Source organism: Pezoporus occidentalis, unplaced genomic scaffold (assembly GCF_034315485.1).
Source record: "Pezoporus occidentalis ecotype Australia unplaced genomic scaffold, CSIRO_AGI_Poc_V1 ctg18, whole genome shotgun sequence".
NCBI lineage: Eukaryota > Metazoa > Chordata > Aves > Psittaciformes > Psittacidae > Pezoporus > Pezoporus occidentalis.
Genome location: NW_026913640.1, coordinates 4,424,492 through 4,448,636, shown reverse-complemented (window position 1 = coordinate 4,448,636; position 24,145 = coordinate 4,424,492). Strand labels below are relative to the sequence as shown.

At 39.8% G+C, this 24,145-nt stretch overlaps 1 protein-coding gene across 2 annotated transcripts; it reads right to left on the bottom strand.

The window, feature by feature from the left end:
• Positions 1-328: 328 nt before the first annotated feature.
• On the bottom strand, positions 329-24,145 carry HSPH1 (heat shock protein family H (Hsp110) member 1). 2 transcript variants are annotated; one of them, XM_062615089.1, is made up of 18 exons: positions 24,006-24,144; positions 23,219-23,276; positions 17,897-18,037; positions 16,012-16,134; positions 14,987-15,086; positions 13,010-13,143; positions 12,275-12,519; positions 11,130-11,358; positions 10,124-10,230; positions 8,668-8,801; positions 6,352-6,557; positions 5,286-5,417; positions 4,415-4,552; positions 3,865-3,990; positions 3,218-3,325; positions 2,993-3,112; positions 1,675-1,836; positions 329-1,192 (listed from the first exon to the last, which is right to left on the bottom strand). In XM_062615089.1, exons 1-18 carry the CDS (start codon positions 24,110-24,112, stop codon positions 992-994), a joined length of 2,571 nt encoding a protein of 856 aa, XP_062471073.1. In that variant the 5' UTR covers positions 24,113-24,144; the 3' UTR covers positions 329-991. The 2 variants fall into 2 exon arrangements, with proteins under 2 accessions (XP_062471073.1, XP_062471074.1); XM_062615090.1 differs by lacking the exon at positions 5,286-5,417 and having other exon boundaries at positions 24,006-24,145.

Below are 24,145 nucleotides of genomic sequence, written 5' to 3'. Positions count from 1 at the left end.
TTCAATCAGGTTTTAACATCTTATTCTGAACTGCAGATTGCCTCCAAGATAAAGGGTTGTGTTACAAATTTCATCCTATGCCTTAACATCTGTGAAGCTTCCAGATTCTTTCAGGTTTGTACAACCCTTGGGGCAAAGAAAGAGGCATAACTTGTTGAAATAGCTGATTTAACTTTGAACTTGCTGCACAACTGTTTTGTGCTAAGTGGGATAGTTTTAAGCCTTTTTTTGTAACTCTCATGCATAGAACAAACCCCCATAGAAAGCTGAGAAAAGGGCAACACTTCCACCAAAAGTTTGAAAATTATCACCCCAACAAGTCAGGAGATACCAGTAAAATGAACTTTATTTTAAAGCTCATTAAAAAGCTTCACAATAACACTAACAGAATTAGCATTTCCTTCATGTTATGCACCCCACATGAAAAATGTATTTTTTAGCAAGAGACGAAACGTAAGCGTTTCTGCATGCTACTAACACATTTCACCATCTTATTATCTGATAAGTGCTTTGAACTGCAATGATCAAAAACCTTAGAACAGAGGATTTCTTCTGGAAAGTCCTTAGGAATGGGACAGACACTGGCTTTTTACTGACGTACCCAATTAGATGTCCAGACAAAAGAAAACTACCTTGGCATCTACAAATGCCTACGAAGGTTTTGATTACAACCTTTTGAAGGAGCAGTGTATGTCAGAGCAAGGGCTTCTTTTCATCTTTAGTGATGCAAATGGTTAAATACTGCACAGAAGCTTAGTATGAACTCACAATTCCACAGGAATCTGGAAGTTACCAAGGCAATTTTCCTTTTAGGATAGTCATGACCAACACTATTACTATTATGCCTCCCTTAACACAACATATCCCAGACAATCTTCAGAAAAAAAATATAAATAGTTCCCAAAAGGATGCATTCCCACCCCCCCATCACATACGACAGCAAAAATATCTTCTGTCATGGGATGAAATAACTTGCTGCAAGTGCAGTGGTTTAGTCCAAGTCCATGCTAATGGTGTTTTGATCACTCGGGTGACATTCACCATTTTGCTGAGGCATTTCAGAACTTTTGTCATCTTCTCCCATGTCTTCAGTTTTATTATCACCCCGGTCAGTTAAGGGGTTTTCTTCCTTAGGAGAGTCAACTTTTGGTTTTGGTTGTGTCACAATAGGCTCACAGACATTGTTTAACTCCTAAAAGAAAGGGAAAAGATGTAGTCAGAATGTATGTTAAAGGACTCATCAGCTTCACTACTGTGAAGAGTCCTGTGCCCAAAAGACTTTGAAATTTGCTTCTGTATGTTTCCCAAGCCCAAACTAGCAAGTACTTATTGTACCCTGAAATAAATCAACTGGTCTACTTTCTGAAGATCTGTGGGAAAAGTTCTTCAACCCACTATTCTGGATTTCACATGGGTTTTTTTCAAGACTATTTGTGCCTACCAGTAACACTGAAAACAACCCGTAACACAGAAAACAACCTAAGTTTTTAAGGTGACTGAAAGACACATCAATAAAGCTCCAGATTTGTGTACTTTGCAGTGCAGCTCCTCTGCTTTCTCACTAACCACCTTTTAAGAACATTGGAGCAGTTAAGATGAAATTGGGGGACAGGTACATTCATTAGTCTAGCTTTTGCACTAGCCTCTGAAATTGGTCTCTTACAGTACACTTACCTGTAGCTTTGCCTTAATTTCACTTGAATGCACAGCTGGATCCTGATCTAAGCTCTTCTTAGCCTGCGCACTCACAGCGTTATTCATCCACTCTACCACTTCATTAACACACTTTTCTACTTTCATCATTTCCATTTCATCAATATGGATGTATTTCTCATCCTGCCCAAATACAAATGTTCTGTATTAGTTAAGTCACATTTTCTGTCATTCAGTTATGCCAACAAGACTATCCCAGTTACTTACAACTTATAATCTTTACTTATTTTCAAAATAAACAGAAGTTGTGAACAAGCTGAATCTGTTACAGCCCACAAGAAATACGGATGTCAAAATAAAGCTTCCTTTGCCCAATAATCAAACAAGAAACCTAGACAACAGAGGGAACTGAACATAAAATCCTTAGAGCTAATACAAAAACATCCCTTCCCTCCTGGAGTCCTACATGGGCCGAGGATAGTCTGCTGTATACAGAAAGGAAACAGTTGTTCATCTGTAGGAGCATTCCCTACAATTCCAGTTACATAATTAGCTGGTATCAGAAGAACCTACCCAGCAACACAGCCAATGATTTTAGTTTAAAATTCTAAATATGGATTCAAGTCTTAAATATACTATTTTCCACGATGCTAGTTATTTAAAGATTACATAATAGTGAATGTCAGGACTTCAATACTAAATGCCTTCACTTAATTTTGTGATCTATAACTGTGAAGACATACTTGTTTCTGATGCAAGTCTCAATCTTGAACTGAATTGCCTTGAGTTTTGTGAGCTGCCTTGTTAGAATTCATTAAATTGAAACCCATGGGATTAATTTTTAAAGGCAGGAATGCTATCCAGAAAATAATCTTCAAACACCAATTGGAAAAAAAAACAAACCACAACAAACCCCCAAACAAAAAACAACCCCAAAACAAAACCAGACAAAACCCATACATAATAAAGTTGGATATTTTAGTTTACTCTGAGTAGCTGTTATACTAATGCTTCTCAACATGGCACAAATCTTACTCCCGAAAGAAGTGGGAAGAGAAGCACACTTATAAAAAAGTCAATTAGCTTTTAATAGGTCAAGAATCACAGTCTAACCCTTGCTCTTTATAAGAATGTCCTTTCTAACCTGAAAACATCCAGAAGTACAAAGCAACTGAAGATATGACACACTGCAAGATTTTTTAGTACTGGGAAACATTTGCCATATTGAATTTGTGACCTATATAACAGTAGATTATCTGAGAGGTGTACTTGAAGCTTCTGCCTGGTGAGCCTCAGTGAAACTATGTGGTAAAAAGAAAGATACTTTAAGGCCACTTACCTTTTTCCTGAATTCCCCAGCTATTGTAGCATAACACTGGAGCCTGTGTCCCAATTCTTCTAACAGCTTCGGTCGTTCTTCTGCTTCTTGATAGCGCATTTCAATTGGAGTACCCAATTTCTAGAAAAGGCAATTCCTGTGTGTTATATGATTCATTAACAGCCACTAATGTTGTTCTGGGCAATGTTTTGGAAATCTTGCATTTTTGACATACTAACAACCTACCTTTAAATCCTCTAATTTGTCCACGTACACCTGCTTAGTTTCATCCTCGCCCTCTTCATACAGCCAGCCTTCTGTCTCTGTTAGGAGTGCAGAGAATCCCTGCAGATCCTATGCATCAATATAATTTAACAAGTCAAGCATCAAAATATGCACCAATTGACTGTGTTTGTCCTGCAGTGACAGGACATTGGTAAATACACATTAATTCTTAACCTCTTACACAAAAACCTATATTTTGACTGCAGCTTTTGCATAATTAAGTCACTTCAACCACACCAGCTCCTGAACTGAGAAACATCTACACCACAGGTAGCATTTACCACCTTTAGTGCTTATTACACCAGTGCTCTGGGTACAGCTCTAATTCATGGTTTTTGGTTATGGATACAGCAACACAGCATGTATCCCCTTCTAGTAACCAACTTTATTTAGAAAAAAATTTTACTCTATTTGTGACAAGATTTATTTTCAGGGCTGTGTAATACTTGCTAAGCCTGAAACTAATTCTGGATCAGTCCCAGCCATCACTCAAATGAGTTGTGGTTTTCAGCTATTTCCAGGGTGGTTATAAGAAAGCCGGCCCAAGGAACACAAAACAGATATTTGGTATCAGTATTTTCAGAGAAGCTCCTGAAATCATAACGTACCTTTTCACAAACAAACTTTTCATACAGTCCAGACAACTTGTCCCTGAACTCATATACATATTCCTCCACTGCATTCTTTGCATCATTTCTTTCTTTCTCCAGCTTATCTTGCATAATCATCTTGCCCTGTATAACCACAGAAAATAATTTAATTAAAAATAAACATTATGTGCAAACAGCATTCTTCAGTGCACAGCTCCTGTAAACACAGTAATCTCCCAAAGGCCTTGGCTGACAGAACTATTGGAATTCTCATTACTACGCTGTGGACTCATCTTAAGAAACAGGTTGCACTTCTCTGGATCACAACAGTTTGAACCAATCTGTGATGTCATGCCATGGATCAGTGAGTGCCCTGATACCATTGCTATAAACCACACTTCAACCCTTTGATTAACATATCAGTTTTGCGTTAGACTGTGTATTAGCTCACTGTAAATTTGTGTTCACTCTTCAGGGTTACAGTAAAAGATCAGAGCTTGCCTTCAGAAACAGATGAATGGTTAATAGCTGCAAGCAAGAAAGCAGTCTAAACCGCACTCTAACTCACCTCTGTTTCAATATACATATTGAGGAGATCTTTTCCTAACTGCCAAACCAAGTTAGCTTCAATAGGCAGTTCCACATTCTTCACTTTTATCTTGGGTTTTTTGGCTTCTGGGGGCTGATCAGCTTTCTTCTCATTTGTCTGAGTTGGAGAGAAGAAAAATAAGAATTTCCCTGACTTTCTGATGTAGCAGCACTGATGGAAGAAACATTCACAGGAAGAACATGCAGAGACCTTCTCTGTTCCTTCAGAATCTTCAAAACACACTTGCAAGGCACTTCCAAAGAATTCCACTTCCTATCCTACTCTCCTTACAGTCTATTTCATAGGCAGTAAATACTGAGCTACAGGAAAGATGTTTCTCAGCTATACAGTGTACTTGCAGGTTTTCCAGAAGTGTGATTCAACAGCTTAGCACTATGCCAGTGATGCTGACAGTGGTAAAATTTTAACCTAAAACGTTTTTCATCTTCTCAGATGAAAAGAGCAAACTACTAACAATATCATGCAGGTTTTGGGTTTGCACATATATCATTTCCTCTTAGGCTCATGAATTCCTGATCCCAACTTCCTTCAGCAGGCCTAATAACCCTGGCCTTTAACAGCTATTAAACAAATTGAAATGTTTGCAACCCAAACACATTAGTTGCATAAAGACAGCGAAGTGGGAGAGAAAGACTTCTTGCAGGAATTCTTTTGCAAGCTCTGTACAAGAATCATTGATATGTATGTATTATTTTTCACAATAGAAAAGGTATAGAAATGAAAAAAGTTCCAAGCACCAACTTGGTTACTTTTTCCTGGAATATGTTACTATTTCAAAAGCCACCATTATAGAGCATAACATTTTCAACAGAGTTAAAGGGTCACTCACTTTCTTGACATCTGGGATTTTGTTTTCTTCAGAGGGAAGTTCTGATGAAGGGGGAGACTGTGACGTTTGCTGACCATCAGTTTGTACCTGGGACTGTGTTCCAGCCTCACTGTTCTCTTGCTGGATATTTTTCTGAAATGAAAGCCCAGGCACAAAGGATGTAGAAGGCATGTGCACTTGTATTTAATAAAATTATAGGGCACTTCACTTCTGATGCACATACTGTACGAAGTGCCCTATAAAGCATTCTGTGCACACGTAGTAACACACACGCTTTAACTGACGGAGATAAGGACTAGGTGCAAGTTCAAAAGGACTTGTTAAAAATGCTATGAATGCCAGGCTTGGCAGCATAATACCTCTGTGCGTGTGTGTGCATGCTACCACTTCTTCTTACAAGAAGTAGCTTCTAGTTTATTGAGTCATAGCTTTTTTAAGTTTCCCCCCTCAGAAAACTATTAAAAACATCAAGTACACAACAATGCTGCATTATTCCCCAGTGTTCCCCTCCCCTTCAATGCTGTAGAGAACTATCATAAAATACCAGGTTAGAAAGGACCTCAAGAATCGTCTGGTCCAACCTTTCTAGGCAAAGCATGACCCAGACTAGACGCCCCAGCACCCTGTCTACCTGAACCTTGAAAGTGCCCAATGTTAGGGCAATTCAGCTCCCTCTTTCACAAAAAGTTTCAAAAAACTTAAGAAGGATTGCACACAAATCCTTTTAACACAGAACATGGATGACTAATAATCCAAACCAATCTCCCCTATTTGGAGCATCCTGGTAACTACAGCAGCTATAAGCAACCCCACCCCCTCAAGGAACCCATCTTCTGCTTTTTAGCACTTTGCCCAATAGTTGATTTTAAAATCCACACTTAAGATAGCACAAGTTTTCTGCTGTTCTTATAAAGACACTATTTCCTGAAAACTATGCACAGCTGAAAGTTAACCCAACTCAGAGGCTAACTTCTCCTTAGAAGAAGGTATTTTTCTTCCAAACTACGTAACAGCAGAACACACTTTCACCAGTAAGGACATTCACACACAAGCCAAGTCAACTTACATCACTCAGGCTTTCAATAGGCCTCTGGTCCTGAGATTCCACTTCAGTTTCAACACTGACATCTTCACTGTCTTCACTTTTAACTGGTTCTACCATGGATGCAGTGGACACACTGAAAATGCCATGAGTATTGACACGGACTTTCACTTTGACTTTAGACTTTTCTCCATCTTTCTGGGCTGCCACATTCTGGATAACATACCTACCTAAATACAAACGAATTAATACTCACACAGTGGAATTACGTCATATTACAGAGCCAGGAAAATACATCCCTTTTTCATAGGGGACACTTTCTAAATATTTGATGAAGTCTCTGTGTCAATCTCATGGCCCCCAAAAGGAGGGCAGCAGGGAAGGGCAACTAAAACTATACTACTTTTCATCCAACTTTACCTTACGAAAGGGAGAAAGTTTATTTTAGTATAGGGCAGTTTCTCCCAACACTAGCAATACAGAATAAATAAAAAACCTCACTCCCCCTTACTTGTGTTGCCTATGATGCTATTGCCTATGATGCTATAGCAGGATGAAAGAAAACTACACAAAGATTTAGTCCAATGTCAAGTGGTAAGTCTTATTACTATGAGTGACTGCCCAACAGTATTTCTGAAAGTGGTCTTTGCAGCTTCTAATATCCATGCAAGTTTGCCATTACTTTTTACTCTAGGGCAGAATGAAATTGTTTTGTAACTCTTGTAATACTTGAAAGTATTATGAGACTAAGAAAGACTGACAGCTAAATTAACAGTAAAAGAAGAATCAGATCTTCTTGACATTAAAAGCAGACATTTTTCCTGCCTGCTACATGGTTACATGCCAAAAACCAGAACAATGACCTGGAGATTAGAATGCTTGTGTCCACGCCCACTGATCTCATCAGAGGCTGGAATTACACAGGCTCACACACATTCCTTCAATAAGTCTAAACCACAAGTAGACAAGCTTTTACCTGCTTACTTTATAGGCTGAAGAATATCATCTCCCCCTTCTTTTTAAGTCCAACAATACTGGAGTTATGACCAGTCCTTCTTTTTGGCATTCACATCAGAACTACTGACTCACTCATTAGGACTACTAACAGTTCTGTTCTGTGCAAAAAGTTAATGGGCAAGGAAGCCAAAACCAGTCTGATTTCTAGTTCTGCTCTTATCAGTTTGCAGAACATTTTTGTTTGTTAAAGCCATATAAATTGAACACTCACAAATCCCACCATCAGTCTTCATGGCAAGAGTTAACATGAGAGGAAGCCTTTTTCTACACCTACAAAATACTCAGGTGGTTTCTGAAGACACAATTTTTGCACTTTGTGACTCTCAGCAAGACAACCACATCATTTGTTTTGAAACAGAGAAAGTAACTGCCCCCCCCGTTAGGATAATAGCTTTTGTTAACTTTGCAGTGCATTAGGCATTTGCTGAAATAGTGGTAAATCAGATGGAGAGATTTTTTTTTCTCCCATGTATTTTGAGAATACTTATAAAGCTTAACACCACAACTCTGCTGATGCCGTATTTTAAGTGCATTGCTAACTAACAGGACAGCCATAATATCAAATACTTAACCTAAGATTTGTTATTTCTTCTACAACTCTGAAGAAAAATTTGAGCATTCCGATTGCTGAGCTTCCTAACAGAAGCTAATAATTACTTAACAATTAATAATAGCTTTACCTTAATTTTACATGCAAACATACAACATTTAATTGCATGCTTGGAACTTCACAGCAATTATTTAATTGGCCTGTCTTTACAATCACAATCTTTTTCTAACTAACCACAATGTAAACTCTTTATAATATGGTCAATATTGTAATTTGTCAAAAAAGATGAAAGAACTGCTTATAAATGTTACCTATACAATTCAAATCAATACTGCAGCCTTGCAGCAGCCACTATTTAGGCTGTCTTGATTAAGACTTATTCAGCATTAAGTCAAACCCAGAAAGTGTAAGAGAAAAACATCCAATAGTTACTCCAGACATGTTCAAATTTTTACATGCAGGAGATTTTTCAAGCATTCCAAGCTTGCTTTAGTGATAAGCAGAAAAGTTTAAAAGTTATCTTTTATAGTGATAGCTCCATTCTAGCACTGTGCCTTCAGCTGTAGCTCCCCCTCATTTCTTCAGTGGACTGAAGCAACATATGAAGGCCAAATTCAGTTAACTATTGAGTGGGAAAGCTGAAAATCTAGTCCTTAAGACACAAGAAAAATAAACACATAAATCATATAACCATACTGTAACACACAACAATTGCAGGACTGATTTAAGACCAAACAATGTGAGACAACACTATTTCCAGGACAATTACTTACCAATTTTTGACTCAGGATATGGCACTCCATTAGGATCAGAATAAAAAGCTTCTAACTCAAATGGACCTTTTCTATAAAATGTAAGAACCTTGGAGAAAGGTGCTGCATGATTTCTGCTGAAGACCTCATGAACCCTATAATTAAGAGAAATGCCACTTTTAGCAGAATATTTGAGCTGAAAAACTTCACTCTAGGGTCAAAACTCTTCAGAGAAACATTATGTTTTGGCACATTTATCTGTCTGAACAATTCCAAGGATACTTCACTGCTGTACTGGAAGGAAAAAAATACTGTTGTGTACTGTACTGGAAAATTGTCCTATTCCACTCATTTTGAGTCTCGCAAGCAAGTTTAGATGTAGATGGCCATTCAGTGACAGACTTCCAGGAGACCTCCAAAACCTGCTTCCTGCAAATACACTATTCTGAGCTTGGAATAGCATAATTGAAATAATAATTTGCACCCTTCCTCAGTTCATCTCAAAAGACTAATTATAGCACTGTTAATTCCATACTCATTTACTTTCAGTGGCTCAAGTAAGAACCCTGATACCAGCTTATTATTCATTCCTTGATTTGACAGAAAGACAACCAACTTTATTGTGTTCTTCCTCTAGGATCTGTCCATTACTATACCAGTCTGATTCTAATTTGCAAGTAAGTTTTGTCTCTTAACTTTGGAAGGATATCATCTAATAACCTAAATGTGACAAAATAAGAGGTTCACCTAGAATGTGATCTCTCAGGTTAGTTTCAGAAGCATGTGACAGAACAATTAGGTTCTACAGCTATACAGAAGACAGATAAAAGGGCCTAATTACAAGAATGAGACAGGCATGAACAGGTCCCTCTAGGACTGATGACCTCTAGAATTTAGACCTCCTTACAACCTCGACAGTAGCTGCATTTCCTACAGGCATGGCACAGTTAATAGCAGAGAGGCCTGAGTCTTAAGACACTTCATTTGCAAGAAATTTCTCTTAGGAAACCTTAAGAGTTACATCCTTGAGTCTGTTTTCAGCCAGATAAATAGCATTCATGGAAGCTCACAATACTTCCACGGTGTACTACGTTCCTACTGAAACAAGAATCCAGATAGGAACACCTTGAGTAAAAAAGCCAGAAAGTAAAGTGGGATCAGGAACCAGTAGCTGATCCAGCTCATTTCACATTTCAAAACCTGATAACCAGGTATGAGCAATGCAAGAGAAAATACTGGTTGGCAGTGAATTTAATCACTTGTTTTTTAATCTTTATTTTTTAATATATGAAAAGTTATGGTTAAAATTTCAGAGCATGCCTTTACACATGCCTCTTGACTGTCAGCAATCTCTAGTACACGGTCTATGGACTTGTATCATCAGAATGCCAAGATCCTAATTTACATGCAACTAAGAACTTTATCCTTGAATTATGAAAGCCAAAAGCTTCACAGAACTGCAGTTTGAGCTACCTACCCTTCAGTGTCCTCTGCTTCCGTGTTCCACAACAAAGATATTGGGAATGGTGTAGCATCTGTCACTGAGAATTCTCTCACTTTAAAAGCTGGAGAAAGAATTGCACACTAAACAAAAAACAGACATGCATTAAAGTTGGTTAACTGATTTACACCACCCACCCCCAAGATAGCTAGGTATCTTTAAACACGAGAATTCTGCTGACTTTACTAGAACAGAGCTGAGCAAATTGCTTGATTTCAATGAAGTCTGAGAAGAAAACAGAAATCTCATGCAGGAGTGTTGATACTCTTTGGGTTAGTGGGACTTTTGGCCTTATTCCTAATGTGTGAAAAAAGGTAGCAGTCTAAACGAATACCAGGACTAGAAAGAATGGAAGTGCTGCATTAGTCCTAAAGAATTGGTGTTTACCTTACAACTCCTGCTTCTTTCCCTAGAGACAACTAGCTGATAGTGATAGAAAGCAATTAGTGACAGAGTAAAGAAACAAGTCAAAGAAGAGAAAGAAGTGAGCAAGTAAAGGAGAAAAGGAAGAAGGCAGAAGGAGTGGTTTTCTTGTAAAATATAGCTCACCAGCTGGAAACTGTAAAAATGAGGGGGAGATAGAATAAAAGTCCATTTCACACAGATGGAAAGTTGGATACCAGAAAATGCAAACTTGCAGTGTCTTGGGCTCTCCATAGATAATTCTCATACAGTTTGTCAATTAAAGTATCTTCCCTCAGCTTAACAGCAACTTAAATTTTTTCTCATTAAAGATCCCTATTTTGAAGGGTGGACTCCTTACAGAATACACCCAGGATCAGCACTTTCAGTAAAGTACTGCACCACAGAGGAGTACTCTGAACTTTTTAATCAGCATAGTCCCAAAAAAGACCCAGCACATCTGTTCTCTTAAGTACTTTAGAACAGACCACTTCTGCCATTTCTCCTAACTGCTTGGCTAAGTCTTCACAGAAGTGTTCTCAATAAATCTAATGATTAACAAGTGTTGCTGGTACTATACCTGCAGAGCACAGCCCCTAGCTATGGCCTCATCTGCATTCAGTGTTGTGCTGACATCCTTGCCAAAGAATTTAGCAATCCTCTCCTTGACAGCAGGAATGCGGGTTGCTCCTCCCACAATCTCTACAGCAGTTACATCTTCCACTTTCAGCTGTGTTTGTTCCATTAATGAAAGCAGAGGTACCTCTATCCTCTGTAGCAGGTCAGCACACAATTCTTCAAACTGTGACCTTAAGAAAGAATCTGAGTTAACCAAAGTATGCCTGTCCCACCACTAAGATTTCTTAGTATGTTGCCAAACTGATACTGACCACATTTATTAACTACACTGCATAGAGACTTGAAGCTAAACCCCTATGAGTAGACTTAAGTGACAACCATACACAAGGTGGTACATGAACAGCTGCTTACAAATATTCCTACACTGCTATCAATGTAGTTACGCAAGACAAAGGTATGTTTTCAAAAGGTGCTATATATTTGCCTCTCAGCAGAGGTTACAGGTTAAGAAATGAGGAAACACTGATACTTCCTTTACAATAAAAGGACTGTTCCCTAAATCCCAGAAGAAAAAAAACCCCTTCACTACTCTCCTGGCAGTAGTTAAAGGGTTAACAGTAACTACAAATTAAGTTCTGCCTGTAAGTGCATGCAACAGAGAGAGACACATATGCACACATAAACTTCATTTACACTCAGACTATAATCAAGTCAGCCCCACTGTCCTCCATTTCTCTGACAGTATCTGCAGTACAGTAAGAACAGAGAAAAGGAACAAAGCTTCAATTTTTCCTATCTTAAGAGCACTATGGGATTTAGGTTACTTAAAACATGCAGGAGGCCTAAATATGCAGCCAGCCCCCCGGGGTCTGGTTTGTATGCATCTATCCATGGTTTTGAGAATGTGTCAACCTATAGAAAGAATCCAAGCTTCTTATACACGCATTATTACACTGAAACATTGTTCAGGTAGCTGAACACTACATTTCACAGCCTTAGTTATTCTAGCATTACAGAAATGCCACAGCTATTCAGCACCTGCACTTTGTTTTTTTAAGCACAGTAAGTTTCTTTCAAACATGGAAAGAAACACTTGTTTAAGAAATACAGCCACCAAAGCAACTGCCCGTCTTGTACAGAACTCACCTGTTCATTTTTCCAGATACATCAGTATCATTCATGAAACACTCAATATTTAGGGGAATGTCTGTGCTATTTGAACTCATTAGTTTCTTCAGCTTCTCACATTCCTGATACAGACGAAGAAGAGCTCGAACTTTTGTTTTTGGATCCAGTTTGTACTTAGATTTTATTTCTGCACAGAAATAATCTACCAGCTTTCCATCAAAGTTTCTTCCACCTAAGAAAGGGTCAAATGCTGTGCCAAGCACCTGGTTTGAAAGAACACAATTATTTAGCCTTATACTCAGTAAAAATCAAATGCAGTCTTCCAAAATCAGCAAGTCTTTGCTTCACAAAAGGTTGGGGGCAAGTTAGCCTATCTTGCAGTGCACAGGCTTAAGCACTTCAATCAACCATAGCAGCCAATAATTGCTCTTCACTTTTACAGTGGAAGTAAGACTAAGTAACTGGGTGACAATCCTAACCACCCAATTTTAATCCATACACACATTCATTTAGATAAAACTAAATTACAACAGTTATATTGTAGATCTTACATTGGTGTATTGCAAAGAATTTACAGCCTCTATTTGAAACCATCTTAATGAAATGAAGGATACCGATAAAAATCTTCACCTTTTGACATGTTACCACTCCCCATGCATTAAATACTTTCCAAATTTTACAACCAAGGCAGTTTTACAGGCTATTTTATTATAATGTCTGATAAACCCTTTCATTTTCATTTAATCTTACTACCTTTAGTTTACTCTTGTTGAATGCACAGGCTGATACTTGAAATGCAGAATGCCCCATATCAACAAACACAACTATCCGTGGCTTCTCTTCAGGAGCTGGCAGGTCCTGCTTATAAATTCCGTAATTCAGAGCCACTGCAAGAAAAATGTCATATTATCCATGCAATCTCTAGCGAGTCTCCAATTGCATGCCATCACAACCCTGTGAATATTAAGCTACAGAATCAAGAGCAATGGGACATATCCAGACATACACCTACATAAGGTCTTACCTACATGGAACCTTTATTCCATTAATATGTTTTAGGATCTGAGAAGCATAACATCCTTCCTCAGTCACATACATACTCTCCAAGTGTTTAAGCACACAAAAATAAGCAACAAACTTGATCTATTAACAACTGATTTTTTTTTTTTGCTTTGCATAGTAATCAAAACCAAAGCATCTTTACAACAAAACCCAAACTCAGTTTTGTATTTACAAGGAGTACCTCCCAGGCATGAAAGTTTTGTCTGGGAATGGTATAAATGGTCAGCAGAGGTTACAAAAGGCAAGAACCTCAGCCTATACAGAATTAGCAGGCAGACAGTTCATGAAGTACATCAGAACTGTAAAACAGAAGCCAGTGGGACATGAAAACATGGGATGAAGAAGTCCTAAGACGGAACACAGCTTTGTAGCAGCATTCATTCCAAATGGTTAGCAGTGTCAAAGCTAAGCAACAAGCTGATGCAGTAACTGAAGACAGATAAAACCCTAGAGAATCTTGGCTACATGGTTAAGTAGGAAAGGCTGAGCTTTTGGCATGAGATAAAATGTGCAAGAATGTACATTTGTGTATGACCAAAAGAATCCCAAGATGAAGATAATAGCCAGGATACCAAGTTTATCAGGCAAGAGAACCAGAGTCTTACAGTCAAAAGGAAGGCTGGGAATACATGCTCTGAAAAGCAACATTTTACAGTCAACACTGACATTCTCTCACTTCAGGAGATGGCAAGACCAACTCCCCCTCTCACATCAAATGCACTAGTTCCAGACCATGTGGAACAAGGACAGCCAAGTTTCCCACTCATCAGACACTTAGGATTTATGGATTCTGGTGTCTAACATGAAATTCCCCTGCAGTTGGTGCACTCATTCTGTGTGGATGCTTTGGGGTCTATAAAACCCCAGTACCAGCACACATTAATCCCTACCACAAGCAGTCATTAAATGGTGGTTAATTAAAACCAGAAACTATTTCACAAAATATATCTGTTATATCCTTGAGATCTAGATTTAACTGAAATTGTGTATTGGTCTGTTTCACATAACATTTTTATCTCTGAGCAAACTGAACACACTGCCTTTGTTTCCAAGCTAAAAAATAAATTCATGAATTTGGCAAGTCTCAGCAGAATTTGCCTTTCATTAAAAACAAATGAACAATATTTTGCTTTTATGTCCTACTGTATTTTAGAACCCCTTCCCCAGAGATACAATCAAAGACTCTTACATTTAAAATATCAGAGAAACTTGGATGGCACCCATTAGCCTTGCAAGGTAAAGAAAAGAAAATCAGAAATGCTACAGGCTACACAGTAAAAAAAGGCTGCTGGTGCTAAGGATGGGAAAGAGCTGCATGCTTTTCTGATGGCCTGATACCTTCTGACAAACAAAAAAAAGGAAGTGAAAAATGCTTTTTTGAAAGGCCTAGGCCTTTAATTGGCTTGTATTGTGAGAGGTCATCTCTGAATTGGGTGTGAAGGGTTACTTCTGTTTCAGCAGAGAAAGAGGTTGGAAAGGTACTCTTTGGGGACTGCTGAAGTCATAAACACCTTTTTTTCCCCCCTGTAAATTAACAGAAGAGCAACAAGCTTTTAGAATGTTTATCTCAAGTCTAATCTTTCAAGTCAGTCCTGTTTCTTAAAGTAGCTAAATGCACCCTCCATCACACCTTTCATTTGCAGAAAAATGCCATTTTACCCTACTTACCTGCTGTCATGTCATTCATTAATCTAAGACAATTCAATCCAACAATCTGAGCTGCATCTAGAAGGGACCTCCTTTCAGCATCTGTGAAAAATGATGGAACCTGAAGAAAGAAAGAATGGGAAGTTATTTCCAGAAAATGAGACACACTGTTTATTTGAAAGTATGCATTTAAAAATCATATTTATCTCTCCTCTTCAAGAGGACACTTGATCACTGCAAGTCTTCTGACATGCAACTACTACTGTACTGAATCAAGACTTGAAATATTCTATTCAAACAAGCCGAGTTGGAATTAAACAAGAGGAATACATTGTTGAAAATTTGCTACAGAACTCTACTATTAGCATTGGAAAGTGACCTTTGATGCCCTCAGGGACAGAATCTACATCATTAAAAGACACTTGTCAGGTACTGACTGGAAAACAATCTCTTCTAATAACAGATCTAAACATTATTAGATGTAACACCTGACAGTCTTACTCAAAGACCCATTGGGAATCCAGAGACAGATGTTATTTCATACTCAGCCTTTCCAATGGAATGACTGTTCTGTATCTGAGGTAACCTTTTGTGCAGTCATAAATTGAAAAACAAATTAACTTACTGAGAGGATGAACATAAGCAGGACAGAAACTAAGGTTTTCAGCTGCTACAGGGCAAACTTCAATAAACAAAGGTATCTATATTTAGGTGTCTATATTTTGAATTACTCATTAAAATGAGTAATTAGTATGCTTAGTCATGGAAACAAACTGCAGCAGAAGGGTATATACCTGGATCCCAGGAATGCTCTGGGTCTGAAAGTGCAAAAGTCTCCAAGAGAGTAAGTTAATGAAGGGGGTCAGTGTCTGGAATACAGAAGTGGCCCTGGGATTTCTTTAAGCCAAAAGCTCTAAGGCTAGTTAAGATTAATCCCTTTCTAAGCGCTTATGCAGTGGTCTTTTTTCACTCTACATGAACAGAAACAAAATGTGCTCAATAGCTGAAGTTAAAAGACAATGTCCCTGTGCACTACAATTACTTACAGAAATAACACAGTCTGTTACTGGCTTTTTCAGATTACTCTCTGCTGTCTCCTTTAATTTAGTCAATAACATAGCTGAAATCTGTTCCACGCTAAAGATATGCTCTTCATCCATGTACATGACCTGGATAGAAGAAATAGGTAAAATAACTACATTATTTCAACTGGAAAAAAATTACTTATGTTTAATGTTGTTTGATACACTGCTAATACTGTTAACCATGACATGCTTAATTATTTCATTATAGAACTTCACTTTCCAATCTGATTTCCCAGTTGAGTGTCTTCAGAAGCAGAAATTCCACGTTCAGACTTACAGCATTAATAACCGTATCAAATCTACAGACAAAGCAAACTGCTAGGAAGTAATGTAAAAGGTAGCACAAGTCTAAATTGTGACTAAAGCTAGACATGGTTACACAGCATTATTCCAAAGAAGTAAAAACAGCTATCAATTTTCAAACTGTTGTCAGCTGCAGAAAAGTCAAGAATTTCTTGCTATTTTCCTGACATGCTAATGCTTCTGCTCAAACGTGTGAGGAATCTCCGAAAAGAAGAAATACACCACAACAGTTCACTTATGCATGTAAAACAACTAAAAGCTTAAGGTGAAGCTCAGCAAAAAGGTCATTTGTTGCTCCCTTACCAAGAAATTATTTGGATCACCATTTTAGTGTGTAACAAAATAAATAGCAATGATGAAGTGAAGGAATGTTACAACTGATTCTTGAAAATAGCTCTTGCCTTTGATTTTCAACAGTCCAACTTGGGAAAAAAAACAACCAACCAACCAAAACCCAAGCATTTCAATTTTAATAGAAAAATTGCACTCTAAATATCCCAGTATTACTAGATGTTGCTTAAGTTTTTACCAGTTAAATAGAAAAACACTCATTTGTTCTCCAAATAGAGAACAAAGAAATAACAAGTAGCACTACCTCCCAATATTAGACTCTCATATAGTAAGACTCCTACACACACCGTAATTAAAACATTCATTTCTGTCTGAATTTACCTGTTAATTTCACAAGAGTACAGACAGCATAAGAGAAAGTATCTCCTCCTTTGTAAAGCTTGACTACTCTTCAGTCAATGTATCATCTGTACGTCATCAACTGTATCACCTCCTCTGTAATCTATTTACTACCTAGGCCTGATCTATACTGAAGTTTTGGGGCATCAGTTCAAGGTATGGAAAAAAGCAGCAAACTGAATTCACAGCCCTAAGTTAGGGTCTTCATTAATGAAGCAGCACTGCCTGTTATGCCAGCAAGGCCTCATTATCAATATTTTTGTATACTTCTGTAAATGAATATGCTGTTATTTAACTGTACCTATTCCAAGAAAAGCTGACATTGTATCAGCAAACTCCTTGAAATGGAAGCAATTTGTACCTGTAATGTGGTACAAACTGGTTTTGAACATCTGTTGCAAGTAACTTACACTAAAGACAGACATGTCACCCATTTATAGCAATTATTCTAAAGAGTTCCTGCTACTTTACAAGGAATTTGTAACCATGTAATTAGATTGTTGCAATACAGTACACACAAGAGTGGCAGAAAGGTTAATAGTCTGAAGTAAAACCATAGGACCTCATAATTATGTTAGCAGTGTTTTTTCTGGGATGTTTTGAGATGGATGTGCAATTTGCCAACAAGGAAGCTCACATTTCAGCAATTACTTGCAAATGAACCTTAATTTGACAGTTAACATCTGCTATTTCAAGAGGAAGCTGTCTATTCATACAAAAGCTCTTCTTTACCAGAAAGGTTAAAGAAAACCTTTAGGGTAATTAAAGGAAACCTGTATTTTCATGACTAGGTGCTGAAGTGTAAACTTTTAAACTTAGCTGCAAAACCCCAAAATATATACTGCAAATTTACCTTTACTCCAACTCCACCATTCTTCATCGGAACCAAATCATAGCTCAACTTCTCTTTTTCCTTTTGAACAAAAGGATCATTAAATGCACGGCCATGGAATCTCTTGAAGTTAGAAACTGTGTTATGCGCATGAGTAATTTGCTGTAAAGAAAAACAGGAAATTTAGAAATCCACTGTTAATCAACCTGCAGAGTTCAGTGCTGGTCTGCAGGACCCCAAGAATCAAGTTTTAAGCCAACTGCTTGTTTACTTGTCATATGTTTATGTAACACCTGCAATTACTATCTGGCTCTTTATATGAGCTTATTACTACAGAAGATTACACAAGTCAGACACACAGATGCTTACGGACCATTATATATTAATGATTATAAGGATTACAGAAGTATCTCTAAAACCTTGAAGCAATCAGGAGAGCAACCAAGAGGATCTTTATCTAGTACTGTAGTCACCTAATTTAAAATCACAGAATTGTTAAGGCTGGAAAAGACTTTTTATGATAAAGTCCAATCGTTAACATAGCACTCCCAAGTCCACCACTAAACCATGTCCCTAAGCACCACATCTACATGCCTCTTAAATACACCAGGGATGGCAATGCCACCACTGCTCTGGGCAGCCTGTTCCAATGCTTGACAACCCTTCTGGTGAAGAATTTTTTTTACTAATATCCAATCTAAACCTCCCCTGGAGCAACTTGAGGCAACTTCCTCTTGTCCTATCACTCATTAGTTGGGTGAAGAGACAGACACCCACCTCCATACAACCTCCTGTAAGGCAGAGAGCCAGAAGGTCTCCCTGAACCTTCTTTTCTACAGGGAAACAACCTCAGCTCCCTCAGCTGCTGCTCACAGGACTTGTTCCCTAGACTCATCACCACCTTCATTGCCCATCTCTGAACTCGCTCAGGCACCTCAATGTCTGTCTTGTAGTGAGGGCCCAGAACCAAACACAGGATTTGAGGTGCAGCCTCACCAATGCTGAGTACACGGGTTATCACTGCCCTGGCCCTGCTGGACACACTGTTTGATACAGGCCAGGATGCCATTGGCTTTCCTGGCCACCTGGGCACAAGCTGGTTCATGTTCAGCAGCTGTCAATCAGCACCCCTGGGTGCTTTCGCACAGAGCAGCTTCCCAGTCACTCTTCCCCAAGCCTGGAGTGTTGCATGGGGTTGTGTAACCCAAGTGCAGGACCCAGGACTGAGCCTTGTTAAACCTCACACAGCTGGCCAACCTGTACAGATCCCTCAGCAGAGCCTTCCTACCCTCCAGCAGATCAACACTCCCAGCCAACCTGATGTCTGCAAACTTACTGCGTGTGCACTTAGTCTCCTTGTTCACACCACTGACAGATACTAAACAGAACTGGCCCCAGTATTGAGCCCTGGGGAACACCACTGTGACAGGCTGCCAACTGGATTTACCTCCTTTCACCACAACTCTTCAGGCTTGTCCATTCAGCCAGTTTTTCACCCAGCAAAGACTATACCCATCCAAACCATGAGTAGCCAGTTTCTCCAGAAGAATGCTCTGGGAAATGATATGAAAGGCTTTACCCTAAAGTTGAGGTAGACAGCATCCACAGTCTCGCTCATGCACCAAATGGGTCACCTTCTCATAGAAGAAGGCCTTCACCAAGCAGAACCTGCCTTTCATAAACCCATGCTGACTGGGCCTGATCACCTTATGTGCCATGTGATGGCATTCAAGATGATCTGCTCCATAACCTCCCCCAGCACTGAGGTCAGGCTGACAGCCCTGTAGTTCCCCAGATCCCCCTTCCACCCCTTCTTGTGGGTGCACATAACATTTGCTACCTCCAGTCCACTGGGTCCTCCCTGGTTACCTAGGACTGCTGACCAATGATAGGAAGTGGCTCAGTGAGCACTTCTGCCAGCTCCCTCAGTACCCATGGGTGGATCCCATCCGGCCCTAGCAGACTTGTGTGTGCCAAAGTGGTGTAGCAGGTCACTGATCATTTCCCTTTGGACATGTGGGCTTCATTCTGCTCCCTGTCCCTGTCCTCCAGCTCAGCAGCTGGGTACTCAGGGAACAACTGGTATCACTATTAATAGTAATTATTACTGCCACATCACAGCCTTTTCACTCATTCTGGTCACCGGCACTCCCCAACAGCTTTTTCCTTGAGGGAGCAGGGGGACAGACACAGGGGATGGCAGAGCTTGGCCATGGTTGCGCTAGGACTGATCCCATCAGCTGCTCTAGCCTGAGTGAGCCACAGGCTCCTGGTGTCTCTCCCAGACCCCCATAGATCCCCTTGTTCAGGAAGTCCCCATGCACCTCACCGGAGTCCTCTGCTGCCAACTGTACTGGCACCAGAGCTGCTCAACTCAGCAGCTGCACAACAGAATTTAGACAGAATTCAAACAGTTAAAGACAACAGCCAGCTTCCAAGTAGTTGCAATGCTTGTAAACTGGCACTCCAAGCCCAGCCACCTCACCCCACTACATTAACAGCAAACAGCTGCTTTCACAGTTACCAAGTTCCTAACTAAATCTCCCCATACATTCCACTGTGTACTTTCCCCCCCCCCGGAGCTACTTTTAAACCATGTCATTCCTCTGTTCATGTTCACCTAGCAGCTACTCAAATTCTTGCACCAGACTGAAGGATTCAGTGCACAAACAGCAAGAAACATGAGACTCTTTTGGCAACAATGTCAGCTTAAAGTATATATTTGAAGTATACCTACAGAACCAGCTGACCTAGAGAAGCATTCTTCATCAGGAGTACAATGCCAAACAGAAATTAGACAACTAGTCTGGGCCTAAAGAGATACTGCCAGTATCTCAGAGCAGAATGAACCCTATTCTATTGGAGAGAAACTAAAGTGCATTTATCTCTCCAGAATAGGTAGCCATCAAGAGAATGCATGATAACTTAAATCATGATCATCCATCCCGAGGAAGATTTCTAGCATTCACTACTCTCAAAGGAAAGCATCAGTTTCTTATTGCAGACAATTTTCCATCATGGAATTGAAAAACTATATCTGATATTAGAAAACTATGTAAGCATGACAGTTCTCCAACAGAAAAGCTCCCTGGCAAAGAAGCAGACCATACCCATGCTATTCATCATACTTTCAGAAAGGTCTGTGTGTGGAGAGGAAGATGTCCCACCCAAATTCACTACTAGGAATTCAGCAATTACTACTACCAAGAGCATGAGTTAGTACAGGCCAAAAATCATGCCAGGAGCCATTCCAGTACTTCAATGCAGTAGAGTATTTAGGTTCCTGTGTCCAAGATCATTTCCCAACATGGTTTCATTTATTTTTATATCCACAACTTCAGAGTACTTCAATGCTACGTAATTCACAGCTGTATTGCTAAAGAACACAGAAACGAAAGTTATTACCACACAGTGGTCAAAGAATCACAAACACTCTAGTACCTTTTATAGCCTAATTTAGAATTAGCCTCAGAGCCTTTTCTAAGGGAACAATCCTCAGATATTTTTAGCTTAACTGTATGTCATTAGGTCTGTGTAGCACGCTTTGGTATCCTCCTACTTAGTCACAATTAAAAAAGCTGACAATTACAGTCTGTTAACTAACACACTGTTCTTAACTCCAGTGATACAGACTTACCTAAAGGAAACAAATTCTCTGAAAATTCACTGCAATAGCAGCTCCTCAAGTGATAAAGCAAGAGAGCACCTCTGAGCATCAATGAGCTCTCACACAATCACTGTTGAAGTCACCAGTCAAAATATTTTTGCTTTTTTCTTTTGTTATGGGGAGGTGGTGTGCTGGGGTTTGGTTTTTCATTATTATTAGTTTTGTTTGTTGGGGCTTTTGCCTTTTATTAACCAAGAAATTTGCTCAAATAAAACCTGTGATCATTTTACTCCTTGATTTTAGTAGCTATTACACCCTAGGACACTGAAAATACAACTCACAGTTGTCCATGTCAAGAAATTTCTACCTTTAGAAATCAAAGAAACAGGATTTACATCTCAAATGATGAGCCAAACCGGACCAAGTGCAGCAAGAGTAATAAATGTTCTGATGTCTTTTATAATTTTAAGTATCACATATCCTCTAGTAAAAATATTTGGTTTCAATGGCTAAGACAACCAAGCATGAAAGAGACAATATAGTAACACATAAAGGTTAGTCTGAAGAACTGGAGTCACAGGTGTTCATCATTGCAAATGCATGCTTTTAAATGCAATTCAAGAGAAACTCCACTTTCAGTTTACTCTGTATTTTCAATGGCACTTACTAGAATAATCTAACATTACTGGAACACACCCAAGAGTACACAGGATTCAGATCACTTGCTGTTTTGAGTAACAACTCATTTCTGCACACTGATGAATCATACTAGTTTCCAACTTGAAACTGGAAGCAGTCTAATAAACAAAAGCAATGCTAAACTTAAATTTCAGGAAAAAATATAAACACATGCATTGACTTTATTACTCCAAATGTTAACCTGTGATCAAGTATATGTGTGCTTGTGAAGACGTAACCTATTCGCATTGCCTTGTCTGATTAAAATTAAGAGGGGAGCTATTACAGTGGGGAGGGAAGTCTTTTAGTACTTTCTCCATGGAAACCCACTGCAGTCCTTTTACTACAGAGATCCGCACGGGCCAGCGGGGGCTGCACACTCGGCCTCCACCGGCAGCAGTTATGTAACAATCTATCACACAATACCTCCGGGTTTATTTAACCATTAAACTTAGTTATTTCAAGATTTATCAGAAGTAAGCCGTCCTTGTAAGCTGAAAATATTACTTTCATGAAGAAAAGATTCAATCTTTCATAACACTTTCATCAGAGGAAAAAAAACCAACCCAAACCCACCACAAAAAGCAGAACTAAGGACTTACACCTTCAAAACCACGGGCACTTACCTTCCACTGAAACCGAAGGCTGTAAAGTACCCAAACAGCTTTAACAATCTGAGCCAAGACTCTCCCTCTGCATTTAATTTTAACAAATTATACACAGCATTTAAAATTTCTTCCTTCAAGTGCAAGGAAAATCCTACATACAACTACTAGGAAAAGAAATCTGATGACCTGAAGCTGTCAGAAAAAGAATGTGTTCAACTGGAAAATACTATCATAAATGAAAGAGTGCAGTAATGGTCTAGTAAAATCATCCTGCATCCCTCTGGAGGAAGCATGGCAGCATAATACAGCATTTCTCAAATAAAAGGCTTGACAAGGAAAACTAAGTATTTTGTTTTAACTAGTGCGCCAACTCTCTTTACACCCACTGGCACTTCAACTGTTTGCACTGGCCAATTCACTGCTACAAACAACTAGCAGAAAAGGACCTACCTGGTTTTTAGCCGAGACACCAATAGCTCTGTTTTTCGATCCAAACGAAACCACCGATCTGAAAAGAACAACAGGCTAATTAACTCAGTGCTGACAATGAACGTGGCTGAGGGATGTCACGGATACATTTTCTCAACTGCTAAGTCTTTCCGCTTAAGTGCCATTCTTCCAGCTTGTTCCAAAACGGCACAATAACGATCTTACCCACCTGCAAGCCTTGGCTCGAATCCAAGGCTCCTCAGGAAGATTTCTGAGAAGAGTTAAACATAAAAATAACAACTCAGAGCTCGCGCCCCGACTACGTCCTGCTCATCCTTGCTTGGCTGCTCCTAACTTCATAACCAACTCCTGCTTTGAGCCAGAAGCTTTCTCTACCCGAGCTCGTACTGCAGAACTGCTCCAGGGCAGCTGGAGCCCACTAGAGCGCGGAGAGACAGAGCCGCGTGTGTGCTGTCCCCGTGCCCCATTTACACCAGGCTGCCCCGGCGGGGATTCTCCTCGCAAACGCCGGCTTTGCCGCACCATTACCGGAGAAGCCTTCCCGCCGCAGACCACTCTCATATCCATCTCCGTACCCGCAGGACACATTTCTGTCCCGACTCAGGGGGACGGGGCTCCCGCCGTGAAAGACCGGTCCCCCCAACGCCCCCCCCCCCCCCCCCCCCGGAAGCTTCCAGCACCTTCCAGCGTGGGCCCTCCGCCGACCACGGACGGGCTGCCCCCCACCCGAGAAAGGACCCCGCCGCCGCATCCGATCACCTCCCCACCCCCCGAGCTCCTCACTCACGGCGTGCAGCGGTCGCTGAACTCGTTGGCCACAGTCTCGATGCCGCCGGCCCGCGCCACAGCGATGTAGCAGCTCTGGCAGCCCAGGTCAAAGCCCACCACGGCCATGGCCCCCGCGGGGGCGGGCGAAGAGGTTCCTGT

Bases quoted from the DNA above. Each gene is read 5' to 3' on its own strand.
- HSPH1 (XM_062615089.1), bottom strand. From the start codon at position 24,112: ATGGCCGTGGTGGGCTTTGACCTGGGCTGCCAGAGCTGCTACATCGCT. The intron at 23,277-24,005 runs GTGAGTGAGGAG...TGTTCTTTTCAG, and splicing joins TTCAGCGACCGCTGCACGCC to ATCGGTGGTTTCGTTTGGAT. The intron at 6,558-8,667 runs GTAAGTAATTGT...GTTTGTATTTAG, and splicing joins ATATCCTGAGTCAAAAATTG to GTAGGTATGTTATCCAGAAT.